This window comes from Cherax quadricarinatus, chromosome 6 (assembly GCF_038502225.1).
Source record: "Cherax quadricarinatus isolate ZL_2023a chromosome 6, ASM3850222v1, whole genome shotgun sequence".
Classification (NCBI taxonomy): domain Eukaryota; kingdom Metazoa; phylum Arthropoda; class Malacostraca; order Decapoda; family Parastacidae; genus Cherax; species Cherax quadricarinatus.
This window is the reverse complement of record NC_091297.1, coordinates 65,566,914-65,590,166: the sequence shown is the minus strand read 5'-3', so window position 1 is coordinate 65,590,166 and position 23,253 is coordinate 65,566,914. Positions and strand designations below refer to the sequence as shown.

The 23,253-nt window shown below is 39.1% G+C and overlaps 1 protein-coding gene across 2 annotated transcripts in view; it reads right to left on the bottom strand.

Annotated features, from left to right (window-relative positions):
* Positions 1-22,959, bottom strand: part of LOC128693173 (protein CDV3 homolog) — a 113,687-nt gene extending 90,728 nt beyond the window's left edge. For both annotated transcript variants that reach the window (XM_070081802.1, XM_053782646.2), the window contains exon 1: positions 22,611-22,959. In XM_070081802.1, the coding sequence (XP_069937903.1) occupies positions 22,611-22,817 (207 nt within the window). In that variant the 5' untranslated portion in view covers positions 22,818-22,959. The remainder of the gene's footprint in view (positions 1-22,610) is intronic.
* Positions 22,960-23,253: the final 294 nt, after the last annotated feature.

Sequence of the window (23,253 nt, the reverse complement as noted above, 5' to 3'; positions counted from 1 at the left end):
TAAAATTAGCAAAAATGTATTCTCCATATTCATCACTAAAGCAGTTAGTGCTAATACAAGATAGTTGATTAGAGTAATAGACTGCAGTACCACCACCAACTTGGTATGGTCTGCAGTTGTGGATTGCCGAGTATCCTGGTAGTGGGTAGATATCTATTGTGTCCTGCTTAAGCCAGGTCTCAGTAAGAATAATGCAGAAGGGTGTCTTTAGTGACTCAAGGAGTGCCAGGAGGTCATCATAGTGTTTGCTTAAGGACCTGATGTTGTAGTTAAGAACTGATAGACTTTGAGCAGTGTTCAGGATAGTGCTGGCTTGTGATGCTGTGTAGTAAAGGCAGTTACTTTCCAATAAGTTTCAATTGTTTGTTAGATTATGGAGGTTTAGATCAGGGTCAACGTGAGCATTCATCTTTTAGGTTTAAATAGTTGTTGTTTATATCCTGTATTATGTGGTGAGTTCTAATACTGATTTCTGTAGTAGTGGGAGGTTTGGATAAGTATATCGCTAAAGCACTTTGGTCATATAGAGTATAGCCACTAATAAACAAAATGAAATTGATATTGTCTGTGTTGTGCTAGAATGAGCTAAAGTACAACTAGATATAAACTAATACTATAAAAAAAACAAATTACAAGTGGCACCACACTCACTCTTGTAATTGCACTAAGGTCTAATATAATGAATTTAGTGTTGTCTATGTATTGAGCTAGAATGAGCTAAAGTACAACTAGGTATAGTTAGTTTAGGTGTTATGTATTGAGCTAGAATGAGCTAAAGTACAACTAGGTATAGTTAGTTTAGGTGTTGTCTATGTATTGAGCTAGAATGAGCTAAAGAACAACTAGGTATAAGCTTATAATATAAAAATACAAATTAAAATGATACTTGCAATTGCACTAGGGTCTGATATAAGTTGTTAACAAGAACAAGAGTATAACTAGATTTAAATTGACAAAATAAAATTCACAAATTAAAGTACCAAAAGAATAATAAGTAAAAAATAACAATGGCAATGACTTGGTTATAATATGATAGTAAGATGGTAGACAGGTACACAGGTACAAAGGATAATACGAAGGTTGGAGTTCAATATACAAATTTGAAAATTTGGCAACAAAATGTTAAGAAAAGTATAAAATAATGATTAATGTACAAAAGTAAAATTGACTGGTAGTAAATATGGTTTAGTAAAATTTTAGAAAATCATAATGATTACAAAAGAAGATTAATTAGCAAAAATAAAGTGAAAAAGTAATGTTTATTTCAAGTATTAAATTTTAAGAACAGTTATTTGGATTCAATATTGCACTAGTAGTTATACTAGAGGTTATTTGGCAGTACAAGGTATTTAACCCTTTCAGGGTCCGTCCCGTAGATCTACGGCTTTACGTTCAGGGTCCAAACCGTAGATCTACGCCATGAGCTCAGCTCACTCTGATAAACTGAGTGGTACATTTGGGCCTAGATATGAGAGAATACATCTATGTGGTATGTGTGCACCACATAAAACAGATCCTGCAGCACACTGTGTATAATGAGAGAAAAAAAATGAAATCATGATTTTTCGATTAAAACAGCAACTTTGCAGTGTTTTTTTGTATGTTTTTTATAGTTGTATTTGCGATTTCTTGGTCTCATTTGATAGAATGGAAGACATATTACAGAAATAGAGATGATTTTGATTGGTTTTAGCACTGGAAATGGCTTGAAACTGAGCTCAAAGTAGCAGAAATGTTAAATTTTTGCCGATATTCAAGAGTAAACAAACGACCTCACACGTCTAATACACGTCAGCTGGTGGGTCTAATATACATTCACAAATATGGTGCTGATATTTATACAATCATTACAGTATTGCATAACAGTAAATCTTCTATTTTTTGGTGTGAATAAAAATTCATTATGTGAATAAAAAATCAAAATGGAATTTATTTGTAAAGCCTCAAAATATAACTAATGAACAGAGGAAATGTTAGTTTAGTGCCAGGAATGCCTACATTGTTCATTCTGGACCCTATTTTGAAATTGGAATATTTTGAACTTTGTGTTAAATTGGCCAAATTAACAATTTCCGATCACTTTATTTTGTAGTTGAAACAGTTGACTTGGCGATTTCTTGTGCTCAATCGATAGAATAGAAGTAATACTAGTGAAATAGCTAAGAATTTGGTTGATTGGAATAATGTAATTGGCCTAAAATGGGAGACAAAGTCGGCAAAATCGCCGATTCGTAAATATCGCTGACACATCAAAATTCGCGAGAGCATAATTTCATCAATTTTCCACCAAATTTCGTACTTTTTGTTTTATTACCTTCACAAAAAGATTCTCTACGATTTCATAAGAAAAATTAACAATTTTTTTTTTTTTAAATTCTTGGACACTGGTGCGTGACTCCAGATTTGGGCCTTGGACCCTGAAAGGGTTAAGAGTACTCTAAGATAGTGAATGCGGTATTAAAACAGGTTATGGTAATTAGACAAGTAATGGTAATTAACCCTTTCAGGGTCCGTCCCGTAGATCTACGGCTTTACGTTCAGGGTCCAAACCGTAGAACTACGTCATGAGCTCAGCTCACTCTGATAAACTGTGAGTGGTAAATTTGGGCCTAGATATGAGAGAATACATCTATGTGGTACGTGTGCACCACATAAAACAAATCCTGCAGCACACTGTGTATAATGAGAGAAAAAAACAGACCATGATTTTCGATTAAAACAGCGACTTTGCAGTGTTTTCTCGTATGTTTTTTATAGTTGTATTTGTGATTTCTTGGTCTCATTTGATAGAATGGAAGACATATTACAGAAATAGAGATAATTTTGATTGGTGTTAGCACTGGAAATGGCTTGAAACTGAGCTCAAAGTGGCGGAAATGTTAAATTTTTGCCGATGTTCAAGAGTAAACAAACGACCTCACACGTCTAATACACGCCAGCTGGTGGGTCTAATATACATTCACAAATATGGTGATGATATTTATACAATTATTACAATATTGCATAACAGTAAATCTTCTATTTTTTTTGGTGTGAATAAAAATTCATTATGTGAATAAAAAATCAAAATGGAATTTATTTGTAAAGCCTCAAAACGTAACTAATGAACAGAGTTAATGTTAGTTTAGTGCCAGGAATACCTACATTGTTTATTCTGGACCCTATTTTGAAATTGGAATATTTTGAACTTTGTGTTAAATTGGCCAAATTACCAATTTCCGGTCACTATTTTGTGGTTGAAACAGTTGACTTGGCGATTTCTTGTGCTCAATCGATAGAATAGAGGTAATACTAGTGAAATAGCTAAGAATTTGGTCGACTGGAATAATGTAATTGGCCTAAAATGGGAGTCAAATTCGGCAAAATCTCCGATTCGTAAATATCGCTGACACATCAAAATTCACGAGAGCATAATTTCGTCAGTTTTCCATCAAATTTCGTACTTTTTGTTTTATTACATTCACAAAAAGATTCTCTACCATTTCATAAGAAAAAATAACAATTTTTTTTTTTTTTAAATTCTTGGACACTGTGGCACCACTTCAGATTTTGGCCTTGGACCCTGAAAGGGTTAAATGTCAAAAATGTTAAGAGTAAATTGCACTGATAGTAAAAATGGTAATTAATTATTAATTTAATAAGTAATAACAATTAATAGTATTTAACCCTTTCAGGGTCCGTCCCGTAGATCTACGGCTTTACGTTCAGGGGTCCAAACCGTAGATCTACGCCATGAGCTCAGCTCACTCTGATAAACTGTGAGTGGTACATTTGGGCCTAGATATGAGAGAATACATCTATGTGGTATGTGTGCACCACATAAAACAGATCCTGCAGCACACTGTGTATAATGAGAGAAAAAAAATGAAATCATGATTTTTCGATTAAAACAGCAACTTTGCAGTGTTTTTTCGTATGTTTTTTATAGATGTATTTGCGATTTCTTGGTCTCATTTGATAGAATGGAAGACATATTACAGAAATAGAGATGATTTTGATTGGTTTTAGCACTGGAAATGGCTTGAAACTGAGCTCAAAGTAGCAGAAATGTTAAATTTTTGCCGATATTCAAGAGTAAACAAACGACCTCACACGTCTAATACACGTCAGCTGGTGGGTCTAATATACATTCACAAATATGGTGCTGATATTTATACAATCATTACAGTATTGCATAACAGTAAATCTTCTATTTTTTGGTGTGAATAAAAATTCATTATGTGAATAAAAAATCAAAATGGAATTTATTTGTAAAGCCTCAAAACATAACTAATGAACAGAGGAAATGTTAGTTTAGTGCCAGGAATACCTACATTGTTCATTCTGGACCCTATTTTGAAATTGGAATATTTTGAACTTTGTGTTAAATTGGCCAAATTAACAATTTCCGATCACTTTATTTTGTAGTTGAAACAGTTGACTTGGCAATTTCTTGTGCTCAATCGATAGAATAGAAGTAATACTAGTGAAATAGCTAAGAATTTGGTTGATTGGAATAATGTAATTGGCCTAAAATGGGAGTCAAAGTCGGCAAAATCGCCAATTCGTAAATATCGCTGACACATCAAAATTCGCGAGAGCATAATTTCGTCAATTTTCCACCAAATTTCGTACTTTTTGTTTTATTACCTTCACAAAAAGATTCTCTACGATTTCATAAGAAAAAATAACAAATTTTTTTTTTTTAAATTCTTGGACACTGGTGCGTGACTCCAGATTTGGGCCTTGGACCCTGAAAGGGTTAAAAAAATATGAGGTAGTAATATGGACAGAGAAAGTATCAATTCAGCTAATATTTAAGCAAACAATAGTAAATAAGAAAATTACATAAGGTGACTTATGCTTACTAGTAAAATCACAATGAAGTAATTGATTATTTAATTACTAAGAGATTGTACTATGAAATTTGAAAAATAATGGAGCAAAACATACACTACACTACGTAGGCTTTTAGGTTGGACATTGTTTAGTTATTCTCTTTAAGATTAGTATCCCTGAGAAATCGTGATAGATCACTCTCGTTCGTGATTGTGTACAGTTGACCTACATTTGTTTTCCTAACTAGAATTTTCCCATCCCGTGTGAAGCATTGGTGTATTGTGTCATTATTCTCCCGCTTAAGTTTTCTGACTATACAGGAGGTTCTGGCGTTTTTTTGCTAAGACACTCGTTTATGTATCTCTCTTTCTTTACTTTAATAGATGCAATAATTAAGTCTTTTTTCATGTCATGTGAGTGGAATCTAAGCATAACACTTTTTCTACCATGGGATCCTAGTAACCTGGCTTCCTTTATTTCTGACTCTGGTGCTGTAACTTTCGTTTGGTCTTTTATGATCTGGAGAGTAATTTCTTTACTGTTTGTTTGGTTCATATCACTGGGAAAAAGTGGACTGTTAACTATTACTGCGTCCGATAGTTTAACTTGTTCAGTTTTATCATCTTGGAGAGCAAAGTAGTCACTGAACTGGTTATCTAAGTTGTTCTTCCATTCTTTTACTGCTTCTTCAGCCTTTGTATTAAGAGATATTATTTGTTGGGTATGGCTATCTATGACTGTTTGGATGGTCTTGTCACAGTTGGTCATTCCTGGTGTTGATAACTTTTCTTCAAGACTGAGGATTTTGTTCTCGAGTTGTGTCATCCTGGTGTCTTGTTTTGCTAGCGTCTCTCGAAGATTCATATTTTCAATAACTAAGGTGGAGATGCATGACTTTAGGGTATCTGGATCGTTGGTCATACCTGAAAGACTACTTGGTAGGTTGAATCCGGGGAAGAGAGGTGGTTGGGGTGGAGGTAGCCATGTTTGTTGTTATTGTTGTGGTGTCGCCTTGAGCGGTGGTGAGAGGGGTGGTAGCTGGGTCGGCGTCGTCCTGGATACACTTGTTGAATAGTTGATTTTTCGGTGTTTTCTTGCTGGTCTTGGTGCTGTTTCCTCTGAGATTGCTCCTCATAATACTACAGAAATTGTTGTAGTTAAGAAGTTGTAGTTATACAAAGCTTAGGGTTACGTTGTTTGGCTGGCAGCGGGGTGTTGCTTTGGGTTTGAGGGCAGTCTTCCTTTGATCTCTATGATTTTCCATTTGTAGGTTTCACTGTTGGTAATCTTTGGTCATTCTGGGTGCTACGTTGGATAGTGCAGTTTTGGTTGTAACTAGGTCATCATAGGAGCATTGGTGGCTCTGATAGTTGGAGAAAAGTACGGAGCTTGGAGGTCGCTGCCGTGGCATTGTTCAGTTGACTGGAACAATGGAATTAGCCGAAAATAGGGCTCAAAGTGGACAAAAGCGCCGATTTGTAAATATCGCTGAGGTCGCTAACTTCGCAAGAGCGTAATTCCGTCAGTTTTCCATCAAATTTCGTTTTTTTTTTTTTTGGTGTCATTACAATCGGGAAAAGATTCTCTATCATTTCATAAGAAAAAATAATTTTTTATTTTGAAATTTTGCGACACCAGGAGACACCTCATGATTGGGGGTTGTGACAGTCAAGGGGTTAAAAGACAAAGAAGGGAAGTAACCCCAGAGAAGGCTGTGCTACCTGAAGTCTTTATGGGGGGTTTCCCCTTCCAAACACTAACTCCTCCCTCTTTCCTCCTCCCTATCTTCCAGAAGCCAGCATTAGCCTTCAACATAAGTATGTAATACATGTACTTATATAATTGTTAAAAAACAAAAAAAAAAAAACTGTATATTTTTGTCTGGAATGGATTAATAGTATTTACATTAACCCTTTGACTGTTTTGGTCGTATATATACGTCTTACGAGCCACCGTTTTTGACATATATATACTCAAATTCTAGCGGCTTCAAATCAAGCAGGAGAAAGCTGGTAGGCCCACATGTGAGAGAGTGGGTCTGTGTGGCCAGTGTGCACCATATAAAAAAAAGTCCTGGAGCATGCAGTGCATAATGAGAAAAAAACTCCGACCATTTTCTTTAATTAAAATGCCGACTTTGTGGTCCATTTTCGTTTCAGTATTTATGGTTGCATTCTCGTTTTCTTGGACTCACTTGATAGAATGGAAAAGATATTATAGAAATACAGTGGTCCCTCAATTATCATCCATAATCCATTCCTGGAAGTGGGACTACTATCGAAATAGACGATTTTAGAATCAATTTTCCCCATAAGAAATAATGTAAATACAATTACTTCGTTCCTGACACCCGGAAGTATTAAAACAAAAAAAATTTTTACATGAAATATAGATGTAGTACAAAAACAATACAATGGCACATGATGAATGAAACATTAACAGCATAACACTTACTTTTATTGGCGATTCTTCTTAGTGTATGGAAGACTGGAGGAGGAGAGAGATTGAATTACTGTTTGGAAGGGGAATTCCCTTCCATCAACACCTCAGGTACCAAGTGCTTTTCTGGGGTTACTTCTCTTCAGCTTGAGTCACTGGAGTCCTGTCTCGCAAAAAAAAAAAAAAAAACTGTCCAGAGAGCTCTGTTTCTTTAAAACTTCCCTAAAATGTGCCAAGACTGTCACTGTACAAGTTGCCGATATGGCTTGCAACATCCTTCTCAAGGTGATGTTTCTCCATAAATCTTTCCATCCTACCCCACTTTCAAAAATCTCCTTAATTTCTGAAGAAGGCACCTTCTTTCATCTCTTCCTCCTCCTCTGCAGCAAGATTCTGAGCTGCGATCTGTTGCTCCTCTGCTGAAGCACTTGCAGCTCCTCAGTGGTTAGCTCTTCGTTGTGGTCCTCCACCAACTCTTCCACATCCTCCAAACTCGCATCCAACCCCATGGAACTCCCCAGTGCCACAATGGAGTTCACAACTGACATAGGCTCATCACCTTCAAAATCACTCTTGTGGACACAATCTGGCCACAATTTTCTCCAAGCAGAGTTCAAAGTCCTGGTAGTCACTCCCTCCCAAGCCTTACCTATAAGGCTTATGCAGTGGAGAATACTGAAGTGTTCTTTCCAAAAATCTCTTAGGGTCAAGCGAGTGTCTGAGGTCACATTAAAGCCCCTTTGAAACATTGCTTTGGTGTAGTTTTTTTTAAAGTTTGAAATGACCTGCTGGTCCATAGGCTGGAGGATAGTAGTAGTATTCGGGGGAAAGAACTTTACTGTGATGAACCCAAACTCCTTCAGAATTAGGTCATCCAAGTTTGAAGGATGAGCAGGTGCATTGTCCATTACTAGGAGGCACTTGAGATCCAATTTCTTTTCCAGGAGGTAATTCTTCACACTAGGGCCAAACACTTCATTAAACCATTCGACGAAAATATCCTTCGTGACCCATGCCTTATTATTAGATCTCCGAAAAACACACAATTTACTCTTCATAACATTGTTTTACTTGAACACTCTGGGATTTTCAGAATGGTACACTAGTAACGGCTTCACTTTGAAATCCCCACTAGCATTAGCACAGAACATAAGCGTAAGCCTGTCTTTCATAGGATTGTGTCCTGGCATTGCCTTTTCTTCCTGAGTAATGTAGGTCCTCTTTGGCATTTTCTTCCAAAAGAGGCCTGTTTTGTCACAAATGAACACTTGTTCAGGTTTCAGTCCTTCAGCCTCTATGTACTCCTTGAATTCCTGGACATATTTTTCAGCCGCTTTTTGGTCCGAACTGGCAGCCTCACCATGCCTTATCACACTGTATGCCGGTACGCTTCTTAAATCTCTCAAACCAGCCTTTGCTGGCCTTAAATTCACTCACATCACCACTAGTTGCAGGCAATTTCTTTAACAAATCATGCAACTGCCTAGCCTTTTCACAAATAAGCGACGTCACAAGACTATCTCCTGCTAATCGTTTCTCGTTTATCCACACCAATAATAACTTCTCAACATCTTCGAGTACTGGTGATCTCATTTTTGTCAGCATATTTGCCCCCTTTGCAACAACAGCTTCCTCGATTTCCTTTTTCTTGGCTATGATGAAAGATATGGTTGTATATGGATTTGTTATACATTCTGGCCAGTTCGCCAACACGTATGCCACTTTCATATTGTTCAATGATGTTTTTCTTAAATTCAATCGTATTTCTCACCTTGTTTACCAAAGGCTTGGCACTAGGAGCTTTCTTTGGAGCCATGGTAGCTTATGTAGCACTTGCAAGCACTAAAATGAATGGATTATGATGAAATATTTCGTATGAACACGTGAGGGGACCGTCGCTCACTGGTAAACAACGGCACACTGGCTGGGAAGGGAGGACGACTCGGCTCAGAGCCATGAGTACGCGTCCAGGACGAAAGACGATTAGAAAGTTAACGGACCATTTGCAAGCCAATGTTTAGACAAAATAACGGGACTATTTCTGAAATGGACGACTTTCAGGCCGGACGATTATTGAGGGACCACTGTAGATGTGATTTTGATTGGTTTTACTATGAAAATAACCTTGAAATGGAGCTCAAGAGTAGGGGAAATGTTCGATTTTTGCCAATGCTCAAAAGTAAAACGATCTCATTTTCCAATAAATGTCCAAGTAGCCATTCTAATATGTAGTCATGAATAGGTTGACATTATTTATACAATTATTACAATATTGCAGTAGTCTGCATAACAGTAAATCTTCTATTTTTTGAATAAAAATTCAAAACAGAAAGCAAGAGTAATATCAGTGGGGCCTGGAGACATGACTGATGAACAAAGAAAATGCTATTTTAGAGCCAGGAATGTCTGCATTGTTCATTCTGGACCCTATTTTGAAATTGTCATTTTAACTTTTGTGAAATTGGCCAAATTGCAGATTTCTGACCACGTTATTGGGTAGCTGAAATCAGTAAATGGGCAGTTTCCTGTACTCAATCGATAAAAAAAAATGGAGTTCTAAAGAAATAGCTATGAGTTTGGTTGACTGGAACAATGGAATTAGCTGAAAATAGGGCTCAAATTGGGCGAAATCGCCGATTCGTAAATATCGCTGAGGTCGCTAATTTTGCAAGAGTAATTCCGTCATTTTTCCATCAAATTTCATTCTTTTAGTGTCATTACAATTGGGAAAAGATTCTCTATCATTTCATAAGAAAAAATTTTTTTTTTTTCTTTTTGGAAATTTTGCACCAGGAGACACCTCAGGATTTGGGGTTGCAACAGTTAAGGAGTTAATTCTTATGTGAAATATTTCAGTTTTCGGCCAACCTTCTGGAAAGGATTACAGCCGATAACCGAGGGTCCACTGCACTTTCAATGAAAGTAAGTAATCATGCTCCCAAAAATAGTAGTGATCTAAACAAGCAGTAAGAACAACAGTTAAAGTGCAATAAGAACTCACTGTGAAGTAGGAAAGTGTAACGTGTGTTGGACCTGGTATGGCGAAATCCACCATATTGTCCATATTGAAAAATAAAAAAGCAATAAAAGAGGCCGATGTGGTGAAAGGAGTGAAAATTCTTGCTGCGAAAAGGTTACAGATAATTGAAGAAATGTTTCTGAAACTATTTTTGAAAAAGCAAAGCAGTCATATAGTGATCTTAGGAGAGACCCCAGTAAACAGTGCTGGAAGTGATGAATAAGTCTAGTAGAGGCTGGTTTGATAAGTTTAAAGAGTGGGATTCATAGTGTAGTAAAGCATGGGGAGGCTGCCAGTCCTAACAGATGAGGCCGAAAAGGTTAAGGAATTTAAATCCGATGTAGACATTGGGATTCATGCCAACAGTTTTTAATTGCGATGAAACCAGCCTCTTTTGGAAAAGAATGCCTAAGAGAACCTACATCGCACAAGAAGAAAAATCATTAACAGGACAAGCCCATGAAAGACAGGCTAACACTCTTGTTGTGTGGTAATACAAGTGGGGACTGCAAAATTAAGCTATTGCTAATATGCCACAAAATCCAAGGTAGTTTAAGAAAAACAATGTGATAAGTAAACTCAGTGTAATGTGGAGGGCTAACATTAAAGCTTGGGTAACAAGGCAGTTCTTCCCTGAGTGGATACACGAAGTGTTTGCCCCCAACTGTAAAGCAGTACCTTGCAGAAGAAAACTTACCATTAAGGGCACTTCTGGTAATGGACAATGCTGCTGCTCACCCTCCAGGTTTGGAGAAAAATTTGGTGGAAGAATACAGCTTCATTAACGTGAAAGTTCTTTCCCCTCTAACATCACTCCTCTTATCCAACCCATGGACCAGCAAGTAATTTTCAGTTTTAAGAAACTTTATACAAAAGCACTGTTTAAAAGGAGCTTAGGAGTGACCTTTGAAACAAAGCTTACACTTCGGGAATTTTGGAAAAACCCATTTTAATATCCTCCAGTGTTTAAGGATAATAGACAAAACCTGGGGAAGGGTTTCTTTCAGGACAATGAATTCTGCCTGGAAGAAACTGTAGCCAGACGGTCAGAAATTTTGAAGGCTTTGAGGCAGAGCCTGTAGTGAAGGATATTGTTTCTCTGAGTAAATCCATGAGTTTGGAAATGGATGAGGAGGATGTAGAGGTGGAGGAGGATCCCAAGAATGAGTTCACCAAAGAACTTCGAGGCCTACATAAGGAGCAGCAAGTAGTAGTTAGAGGAAATTTCTTCTATTTCAGAGGGAAGCAGTAAGGGCAACATTTCCACTGCAGAAATTAGGAACCATGTTACAATTGGGCTCAAACACAGCCTTGTGGAAAAATGGCATCCCAACATTGTTGTAAATAGGAGCATCAACCTGTTCAATGACAATGCTGCTGACCACCTTGGAAACAATTTGAAAAGTCATCAAAAGACAACACTGGATAGCTTCTTTAGCAAAGAAAAAAAATCCAATGCTAGTGAATCCCCGTACACTGTGAATTTCATATAACCTGTAGTTACCAGCGGTCGCAATATACACAACGAGAAGCAATTACGTATTACTACAGAAAAAGCGTCCTTCCTCCAAAATTTCCACCAGTCAACTATAGTGATAATATAGCATTTATTGCGGTGGAGACGAAAAAAAACCTAGAAAAGCTAGATACAGCGATTGATAAACAAGGGTTGAGGCTCGACCGTTCGTCACTGTAGGAGCTTCCAGCAATCACCGGTTTCTTCAACACGCAAGTTATACTTTTGTCTCAATCAAATCACATATTACTCGGGTAGATAATTTCAAGTAGATCCTTCATGTGTTAGCCCAAATCACCGACCAGCATGTTTTAAATAAGTGACCCACTGATCAGATCAGACTGGTCCAAACCCTTGACTGGTCCGAACCCTTGACTGGTTTCAAACGGATTCGTTGGACAATAAAGCAGACTGTAAACGGATGGGGTTGTAGGCGCCCTTATCAAACACAAACAATAAATATAAATCAGGAACGTACACTGGTAAGCTGTCCAATATACAAGTACAGTTAGAAACAGAAATACAAATAGCTAGAGCTTCATTTAAGGAGGTTATTAATAGAGTATTCAAGAGGTTGCTAGTAGAATTACAGTAAATCAACCATTCAAATCATTATGAAGCTCTGTGTAGTCTGCAGTCAATCGAACAAACGGGCTTCCACATGGATAAATTGTCATTTTTGTGGAAATTGGTGTCACGCCCCTTGTGCAGATATCCAAGAACTAGCTACAAGCAGTATTAAAACAGGGAAGTGTTTTTGGGTATGCCCAAATGAGATAAATCTGAGGACTAAAATCACAAGGGTATTAAAAGAGGATAACATCAAAGCTGCTTTCATAGAAAACCTGGAAGCTTTCTACAACAGATGGGAACAAAAAGTCTGGGATGAATGGTACTGCCCTTGATACTGGCCATGTAGTCAGAAACTGTAAGGCTGGAGGTGATGTCCTGGTAGTCAGTAAATGTGGGGCTGATAGTGCTGTCCTGGGAGACAGTAATGGTGAAGCTGGAGGTGCTGTCCTGGGAGACAGTAATGGGGAAGCTGGAGATGCTGTCCTGGGAGACAGTAATGGTGAAGCTGGAGGTGCTGTCCTGGGAGACAGTAATGGTGAAGCGGGAGGTGCTGTCCTGGGAGACAGTAATGGTGAAGCTGGAGATTTTGTCCAGGTAGTCGGGAATTTTATGCAGGAAGGAATACATATAAATGACCTCATAGGGGACAGGAGCCATAGTGGGGAAACAAGTGTAGTCAAAGATAAGATAAAACCAATATTGCAAACTAAAAATACCACAGGAAATAGCAAACAAGAGGACTCCACTAGCAATAGTCAGGATATATTACCAAAAACAACTGGTGGAGCTCCATTGTTGGTGCTAGGGAGGATAGGAATAAGACAGGGAAACATGCACCAACAGGGAATACAGTCAGAAACCCAAGGCAAATGGAAACCAAGCCTGTGCACATACTATGCACTTGGTATCTGCAGGCATGGGAAATCTGGAAAAACAGACGGGACGTGCAACTATGATCACCCTAGAAAATGCCGTGCCCATATGACAACAGGAAAATGCAAACTCCCTTCCTGTAAGCTTTTTCACCCTGAAATGTGTACCTCTTCAGTACAGGAAAGACTGTGCTATAACTTAAATTGCCAGGCACACCATCTAAAGGGGACAAAAAGATACAAAACATCCAGGCCATGGGATAACCTGGGTAGCCACAGCCACTCAAGAGGGAGAGGTTTTTTAGTGCCAGGAAGGAAAAAAAAAACTGGCAGGAAATGGCAGAAATCGTACACCAAATCCAGTCATTCCTGGAGTGGAACCACAGTCGATGGCCTCCACTCCAAACCAACAGATACAGATACTAATGCCGGAAAAAAAATCCCCCCCCCCCAGTACCAACAATACCACCAGTCCGATGACATTCTTCTTTGCAAATATACAGGGTCTAAAGCCAGCAACAAACAACAAAATACCTTTCATCCGTGGACTGCTTGCAGAGGCAAAGGCAATGTTCGCGGCTTTCACTGAGACCCACATAAAGGATCACTTGGACAACGAAATATGGATCCCAGGTTACAACCTATACAGATGTGACAGTGAACAGGCAAAAGGGAAGGGGTTGGCCTGTACATTGCAGTCACTTGTTTGCACAGAACTGCTTAATGCCTCAAATGATGTAGTGGAAGTTTTAGCAGTAAAGGTCGAGAACCAAAACCTAGTCATTGTGGTAGTCTACAAGCCTCCAGATGCAACATCCCAGCAATTCCAGGAACTTCTGTTAAAAATTGACAACTGTCTGGAAAATCTTCCAGCTCCTGCACCCAACATCTTGCTCCTGGGGGATTTCAACTTAAGGCACCTAAAATGGAGGAATATAGCAAATAATATTGTTGCAGTAATAACACCAGGAGGCAGCTCTGATGAAAACTCACTCACACGAGCTTTTAAATCTCTGCACAAAATTCAATTTAAACCAGCAAATAATAGAGCCTACTAGACTGGAGAATACACTAGACCTCATCTTCACTAACAATGATGATCTGATAAGAAATGTCACCATATCAAAAACAATATACTCAGATCACAACATAATTGAGGTTCAGACATGTATGCGTGGAGCCCCAGACCGACATAATGAGATTAGCCACGAGGGAGCATTCACCAAATTCAACTTCAATAACAAAAACACAAAGTGGGACCAAGTAAACCAAGTCCTAACCGATATAAGCTGGGAAGATATACTAAGCAACACAGACCCCAACTTATGCCTAGAACAAATTAACTTGGTGGCACTCGATGTATGCACAAGGCTTATTCCTCTAAGAAAAAGGAGGAGTAGATGTAAAATAGAAAGAGACAGGCGCTCCCTTTACAGGCGATGGAAAAGAATAACAGAGCGGCTAAAAGAGGTCAATATATCCGAAATACATAGGGAGACACTGGTCAGAGAAATAGCAAGCATCGAACTTAAGCTAAAGGAATCTTATAGGAGTCAGGAATCGCGGTTAGAACTAAAAGCCATAAATGAAATCGAAAGAAACCCAAAGTATTTCTTCTCCTATGCCAAATCAAAGTCGAGAACAACGTCCAGTATTGGGCCCCTACTTAAACAAGATGGGTCCTACACAGATGACAGCAAGGAAATGAGTGAGCTACTCAAGTCCCAATATGACTCAGTTTTTAGCAAGCCGCTAACCAGACTGAGAGTCGAAGATCAAAATGAATTTTTTATGAGAGAGCCACAGAATTTGGTTAACACAAGCCTATCCGATGTTATCCTGACGCCAAATGACTTCGAACAGGCGATAAATGGCATGCCCATGCACTCTGCCCCAGGGCCAGACTCGTGGAACTCCGTGTTCATCAAGAACTGTAAGAAGCCCCTATCACGAGCCTTTTCCATCCTATGGAGAGGGAGCATGGACACGGGGGTCGTCCCACAGTTACTAAAAACAACAGACATAGCCCCACTCCACAAAGGGGGCAGTAAAGCAACAGCAAAGAACTACAGACCGATAGCACTAACATCCCATATCATAAAAATCTTTGAAAGGGTCCTAAGAAGCAAGATCACCACCCATCTGGAAACCCATCAGTTACACAACCCAGGGCAACATGGGTTTAGAACAGGTCGCTCCTGTCTGTCTCAACTACTGGATCACTACGACAAGGTCCTAGATGCACTAGAAGACAAAAAGAATGCAGATGTAATATATACAGACTTTGCAAAAGCCTTCGACAAGTGTGACCATGGCGTAATAGCGCACAAAATGCGTGCTAAAGGAATAACAGGAAAAGTTGGTCGATGGATCTATAATTTCCTCACTAACAGAACACAGAGTAGTCGTCAACAGAGTAAAGTCCGAGGCAGCTACGGTGATAAGCTCTGTTCCACAAGGCACAGTACTCGCTTCCGTCTTGTTCCTCATCCTCATATTCGACATAGACAAGGATGTCAGCCACAGCACCGTGTCTTCCTTTGCAGATGACACCCGAATCTGCATGACAGTGTCTTCCATTGCAGACACTGCAAGGCTCCAGGCAGACATCAACCAAATCTTTCAGTGGGCTGCAGAAAACAATATGAAGTTCAACGATGAGAAATTTCAATTACTCAGATATGGTAAACACTAGGAAATTAAATCTTCATCAGAGTACAAAACAAATTCTGGCCACAAAATAGAGCAAAACACCAACGTCAAGGACCTGCGAGTGACCATGTCGGAGGATCTCACCTTCAAGGACCATAACATTGTATCAATCGCATCTGCTAGAAAAATGACAGGAAGGATAATGAGAACCTTCAAAACTAGGGAGGCCAAGCCCATGATGACACTCTTCAGGTCACTTGTTCTATCTAGGCTGGAATATTGCTGCACACTAACAGCACCTTTCAAGGCTGGTGAAATTGCCGACCTAGAAAATGTACAGAGAACCTTCACGGCGCGCATAACGGAGATAAAACACCTCAATTACTGGGAGCGCTTGAGGTTCCTAAACCTGTATTCGCTGGAACGCAGGCGGGAGAGATACATGATTATATACACCTGGAAAATCCTAGAGGGACTAGAACCAAACTTGCACACGAAAATCACTCACAAAGAAAGCAAAAGACTTGGCAGACGATGCAACATCCCCCCAATGAAAAGCAGGGGTGTCACTAGCACGTTAAGAGACCATACAATAAGTGTCAGGGGCCCGAGACTGTTCAACTGCCTCCCCGCGTACATAAGGGGGATTACCAACAGACCCCTGGCAGTCTTCAAGCTGGCACTGGACAAGCACCTAAAGTCGGTTCCTGACCAGCCAGGCTGTGGCTCGTACGTTGGTTTGCATGCAGCCAGCAGTAACAGCCTGGTTGATCAGGCTCTGATCCACCAGGAGGCCTGGTCACAGACCGGGCCGCGGGGGCGTTGACCCCCGGAACTCTCTCCAGGTAAACTCCAGGTCATCTTCAAGTGCTACTGCACAGAGACAGAGAAGAGAAAACACACCAGATGGGCAGTTACCGGATGTTTTTATGGAAGGTGACACCCTTTCCAAACAGTAACATCTCTCCGCCTTCCTCTTAGGCCATCAGCACTCCTCAGTAAAGGTAAAGTGCAGTTAAATTTTCATTTATTTCAAGTATTTATTGTTTTTATAGTTGTCATGTATGATTTTTAAGCATGGAAATAATATACAAGTTTAAATAAGCAATATTTTCACTTAAAATGTTTTATGATTAATAAGTTTTGGGGAGGGTATGGATCTGGAACAGATTAATCCACTTGACATTATTTCTTTTGGGAAAAATTGATTCAATATTCATACAACTCACTATATGAATAGCCTCCTGAACGGATTAAGTTCAAATATCGAGGTACCACTGTATTTCTCTCGATTTCTTTAAGAGTTTTGCGAGTGTTATGATATATCTTGGTTATTTCTGCATTTGTTACTCAATTGTTTTTGCTCATGTAATTTCACCAGATTACAAGACATTAAAATATGTAGTTTCAAAATTAATGTACTTGGGCAAAAAATTTAGTCTATTTTTAGTAAATAGTCAATTTTAATTGTTTAATATACTGCATTATCCATGCCTGGTGATTTTACCTTACACTCCAAAGCATGTGTAGTGGATATGCTACTGTGTTTTACCCAACAATATTAAATTAACAATATATGTAATGGGTAGGTAATGTTACAAGACAAACATGGTAAAGAGAAATGCAGTTTCTTTACATGCAACCTTTACTGACTGTTTTGCAAATTCAATGAACTTCATCCAGTCGAATACACACATTCGTAAATTTATAAAGTCCACTGTGTGGGCAAAACATCAATACAGGATCCATGTAACTGCATTGTATTCGTCTCTTTTCACTGTAATAGAGAGGCATTGAAGCAGGCCAACTGGCACACACCAGGCAGATCTTTCTCAAGCTCATTCCTCGTGTTAAATAAATTTATACATCTATATCTTGGAGTCCAAAATTGTGCTGCATCATCTCAGTGAGGCTCTACCAAAGATGTAAATCAACGACAATAATGGTAAATGAATTCAGAACCTGTTGATAAAAAACTGAAGTACAGTTTAGGAAACTTGTGTTACAGGCTATTTTAGGTCAGAGTTAACTGTCAATATAATGTCCTCTCCCCCAGAGTGATATTGCTAAATCTCTCATTCATGGATCACATTGTTATTATCACAACAGCTAGGAATACATCTAAAATCTTCAAAGCAAAGATGCCAGGCCAATGATACTACTGTAAAGTCATCAATAGACTACAGACATTTACGGTCAAGTTATAAATTGACGAAAACGCACATTTAAGTACAGTGGACTGCCAAGTTTCATGAGCCCCGTGCTTTGTGAATTTCGCCTTTCGGCAACATTTTTCATCAAAATATAGCCTCACGTTTCTTGATCTGCCTCGCCATTTGTCGGTAGTACAAAAAGTGTCCGAGCGGCCTCCCAGCATGCACACGCACACAAAGGCATCCCATACACCATTCAGTCAGCATGGCATTGTTTCTCTGCGAGTGACCATCACCCCATGCATTCATAAGATACATTTCATAATATTCCATTCTTTTTTGTGCTTGCAACTGCTAAATAAGCCACCATGGGCCTCAAGAAAGATCGTAGTACCAGCCCTTTGGTAAAGGTGAGAAACACGACAAAATTAAAGAAAGAAATCACAAAATATGAAAATGGAGTGCGTGTGGTCAACCTCAGCAGGATGTATGGGAAGCCCCCATTCAACGATCGCTTCCATCGTGGTGAAGAAAAAGAAATTCGAGGAAGCTGTTCTTGTGAAAAGGGTAGATATGCTCACAAAAAGAGATTGCATATAATCAAAGATGTTGAGAATTTGTTATTAGTGTGGATCAATGAAAAACAGTTGGCAGGAGATAGTGTTATGTAGTCGATAATTTGTGAAAAAGCAAGGCAGTTGCATACCGATCTTGTAAAGAAAATGTGTGGAACGAGTGCTGATGTTAGTGAATTTAAGACCAGCAAAGGCTGGTTTGAAAGATTTAAGAAGCATAGTGGCATACACAGTGTGGTAAGGCATGGCGAGGCTGCAAGTTCTGACAAACGTGCAGCTGAAAAATTGATGCATGAATTCCAGGTGTATGTAGAGGATGAAGGATTCCTCCCCCAACAAGTGCTCAATTGAAACAAAACAGGCCTCTTTTGGATGAAAATGCCAAAGAGGACCTACATCACACAGGAGGAAAAGGCACTGCCAGGACACAAGCCTATGAAAGACAGGCTAACTCTTGTTCTGTGGTAATGCTAGTGGGGATTTCAAAGTGAAGCCTTTACTGGTGTATCACTCTGAAAATCCCAGTGTATTCAAGAAAAAGTGTCACCAGAAGTAAATTGTGTGTGATGTGGAAGGCTAACAGTAAGGCATGGGTCACAAGGGAAATTTTCCTCGATTAGTTCAATGAAGTGTTTGACCCGAGTGTGAAGGATACCTCCTGGAAAATAAATTGCCACTCAAGTACCTCCTGGTAATGGACAATGCTCCTGCTCATCCTCCAGAGTTGGATGACCAAATGGTGTAGTAATTTAGTTTCATCACAGTGAAGTTCTTACCCCCTAATACCATTCCTCTCAACCAGCCCATGGACCAGCAGATCATTTCAAATTTCTAAAAACTTTACACCAAAGCATTGTTTCAAAGGTGCTTTGACATAACCTCGGATTTGAATTGACCCTAAGAGAGTTTTGTAAGAATCACTACAATATCTTCTACTGCATAGGCCTTATAGGGCCTATGCAGTAGAGTGACTTCCAGGAGTTTGAGCTCTGCTTGGAGAAAACTGTGGCCAGAATGTGTCCAAGAGAAGGATTTTGAAGGGTTTGAGCCTGACCCTGTCAACCCTACACTTGTTGTGGAATCTATTATGGCACTGGGGAAGTCCATAGGGTTGGATGCGAGTGGCGAGGATGTGGAAGAGTTAGTGGAGGACCACAATGAAGAAGTAACCACTGAAGAGCTGCAAGACCTTCATCTGCAACAGCAACAGACCACAGCTCAGGAAATTGCTTCACAGGAGGAGGAAGAGAGATGGAAGAAAGTGCCTTCTTCAGAGATTAAGGAAATTTGTGCGATGTGGAGTAGGGTGCAAACATTTGTGGAGGAACATCACCCTGACCAAGCTGTTGCAAGCCATGTAGGCAACATGTACAATGACAATGCCTTGTCCCATTTTAGGCAAATTTTTAAGAGATGCCAGAAACGGAGCTCTCTGGAACAATTTTTTGAGCAACGGGTCCAGTGACTCAAGCTGGTCCTAGTGACATTAAAAAACGAAGAAGGGAAGTAACCCTGGATAAGGACTCGGTACCTAAAGTCTTTATGGAAGGGGATTCCCCTTCTAAATACCAGTGTAACTTCTCCATCCTCTCTCCTCCTCCATCCCAGGCCCGGTGACCTGGTGGCTAAAGTTCCCGCTTTATACATGGAGGGCCCGGGTTCAATTCCCGGTGGGTGGAAACATTTCGACACGTTTCCTTACACCTGCTGTCCTGTTCACCTAGCAGCAAATAAGTACCAGGGTGTCAGTCAACTGGTGTGGATTGCATCCTGGGGGACAAGGTTGAGGACCCCAATGGAAATAAGTTAGACAGTCCCCAATGATGCAATGACTTTCTTGGGTTATCCTGGGTGGCTAACCCTCTGGGAGTTAAAAATTTGAACGAATTCTTATCTTCCATATACCAATTAAAGTCTTCAAAAAAGGTAAGTGTGATATTATTGCTTTTTATTTGATTTCTCATTCTTCTCTAAGTAAATCTATATTCCATAAAAAAAAAAAAAATTTTGTTACTGTACTTTTGGGTGTCTGGAATGGATTAATTGGATTTACATTATTTCTTATGGGGAAAATGGTTTCGAAACTTCAAAATTCGGGGGTCCACTGTACAGGAATACAGAAACAATGGTATGAAAGACAGCTACAGACTATACAGCATACATTATTACATGAATTATGGCACTGATGTTGGGAAACTTGTTACCATATTTGATCAAGTCAAGCCTGTCACTTGGGTGACACATTGAGGCTAGTAACGCAGAAATTCAGCGACTTCAGCTTAGTGTCCTCACTTCACACATTGAGGGCCCAAGCATGGGCGAAATGTTGGGCACATTTCCTTACACCTGTTACCCGTTCACCTAGACTGTTGTGGGTCACATCCTGAGAGACAAGATTAACCTATGTTGCCCAAAATGCTCTGCATAACCAATGGCTTTCTATAACATGTGCCAGGGATGTCAACTAAGTATATCATGTACCTGGGTATAAATGAAGATCGCTATTACGATCATCTCCAAAATGCATATATAAGTGATTACTTCCATATTTAAATAAGCATTGCAAGGCTCACACTTACATCCACTCAAAATGGTACCAGGCATTACTTTCACAACTACAAAATTAGGCATTGATAGTTATCTGAGCTTTTTACTGGGCAGGCATCACAAAATGATGCTGGAAAGCATGGTAATATATGTCACTGTGGAATGCAAAAAAGCACATTTGAAACAAGTTCTATTATTTGTATACTTTCTCAGTATTAAGTTTATTTAGGTACAGGTACAATAGTACAGTTACACAAATTTAGTAACATGAGTAAATTACCTAGGATAACCCTTAAAAAGTCAAAGTGACTTATTTCCATTGGGATCCTTGTAATATTTTATTTAAAATCTAGCTGTATGATACAGTATAAATCAATCATGATCATAACCTTAAAACTTAAAACAGCTAAGTAACGCAACTGTGGGGAAAACAATTACAGTATAAAGAGGCACAATAGGAACAGTGAGCCAAGTTATTTACACGAACATTAAATAGAGAGGTCCAGGTAATCTACATATATGCTGCTATGTATAATTTATGCTTACAAATATTAACTAAACAAGAAATCACTCAAATTTTTCTGTAGCTTCAGTCATTAGGTACATTTTAGCTCTCCTCCTGAACTGGCTCGTGCTAGGACATATTCGAGCAATTTGTTCAACTCCTTTATTGCTGTACAATGCCTGACCACCTACTGTGTGTATTACAAAACTATGTTCACCTCCCCTAGTACTGTAGCTCAATTGCTAGCACACTCAGCTCACACTGAGGTCCAGAGTTAGAATCTCCTCTGGTATGGCCGAAAAACATTAGGGACGTGTTTCCATAGGACACTTGCTATCCCTGTTCACCCATTAGTGTAAAATGGATACCTGGGTGTCAGTTGACTGGTGTGGGTTGCATCCTGGGACAAAACTGACCTAATTTGCCCAAAATGCTCAGCATAACAAGCAGCTTTCTATAGAGTAGTATGTCATTGATATCAGCTAGGACTGTATACCTTGTACATGTACTTGTAGTATATAAAGATATTATTATATTATTATTATGGTGGTGTTGATTCCTAACCCTGACAAACTTCACAGGATAAAAAAAAAAAAAAAGTTACATCTCTCCATTTAAGATTTTAAAGTTTTTTTTAAGAATTTATAAGGTTAGTTAAGAGATATGTACAAATACATAGTTTATAAGATAAAGTTTTATCTGTAAGGGAACAGTCATTAATGTCTTGCTCATCACCTACTTAAAAAAACGTCAATACATAAATAAGTGAAAATTCAAAACCACATCCACTTTACTGTTATTCCTTGCCTGAGAATTAAAATTTTTACCCCATGCACACACTTATACTTACATTAAATAAGTAAGAATATTGGCTGTGTCAGACAGGTCCATATGCAGCCCTGCCCTTCATACACCCATAACAATATACCAAGATCTTTTACCTTCTGTGGAGGTTCATCAATGACAGGTACGCTCTCAGAGCTCTCCTCCAGCTTCTTCACGGGCTCTGGCTTAACTTTGAGCCCCTGCTGGTGCTCTTTCTTCTCACAGTCTTCAAGTCGACGAGCAATTTCATCGGTAGTGGTAAACTTCTTCCCCTTCACCTTCTTCTTGTCCTTTTTGGCAAAAAAACTATCAAGATCAGACATGATGATATAGTTATGGAGGGTCGGGGAGCAGCAGGTCACTCAGGGAACAACAACTCCCACCAGTCAACGTAAAGACGACCAGATGGAAATAAGAAATCACATGGACCTAAACATCACCAGGAGTGAAGGTAATATGAAGGAAAACGATCGAGGGGCAAAATCAGGAATCGTTTCCGTCACTGCACTTGTTGTCTCACTAACACATTACGATCCTCCACCAGCAGCTAACAACACGATTTTGTTTCATTGTGATCCCATTTATCCTGCGTTTTATTACTTTATATTTTCTAAGCAACAGAAAACGAGATCTCATATTTGCCGGGTATCTAGAAATAGTGCTTATAAAATGTTACAATATTAATGTAATTATTATAATCTCGAATAAATTAAGCAATAAGTTATATATGTCAAAACAGGTTCGGTAATTAGGCAAAAT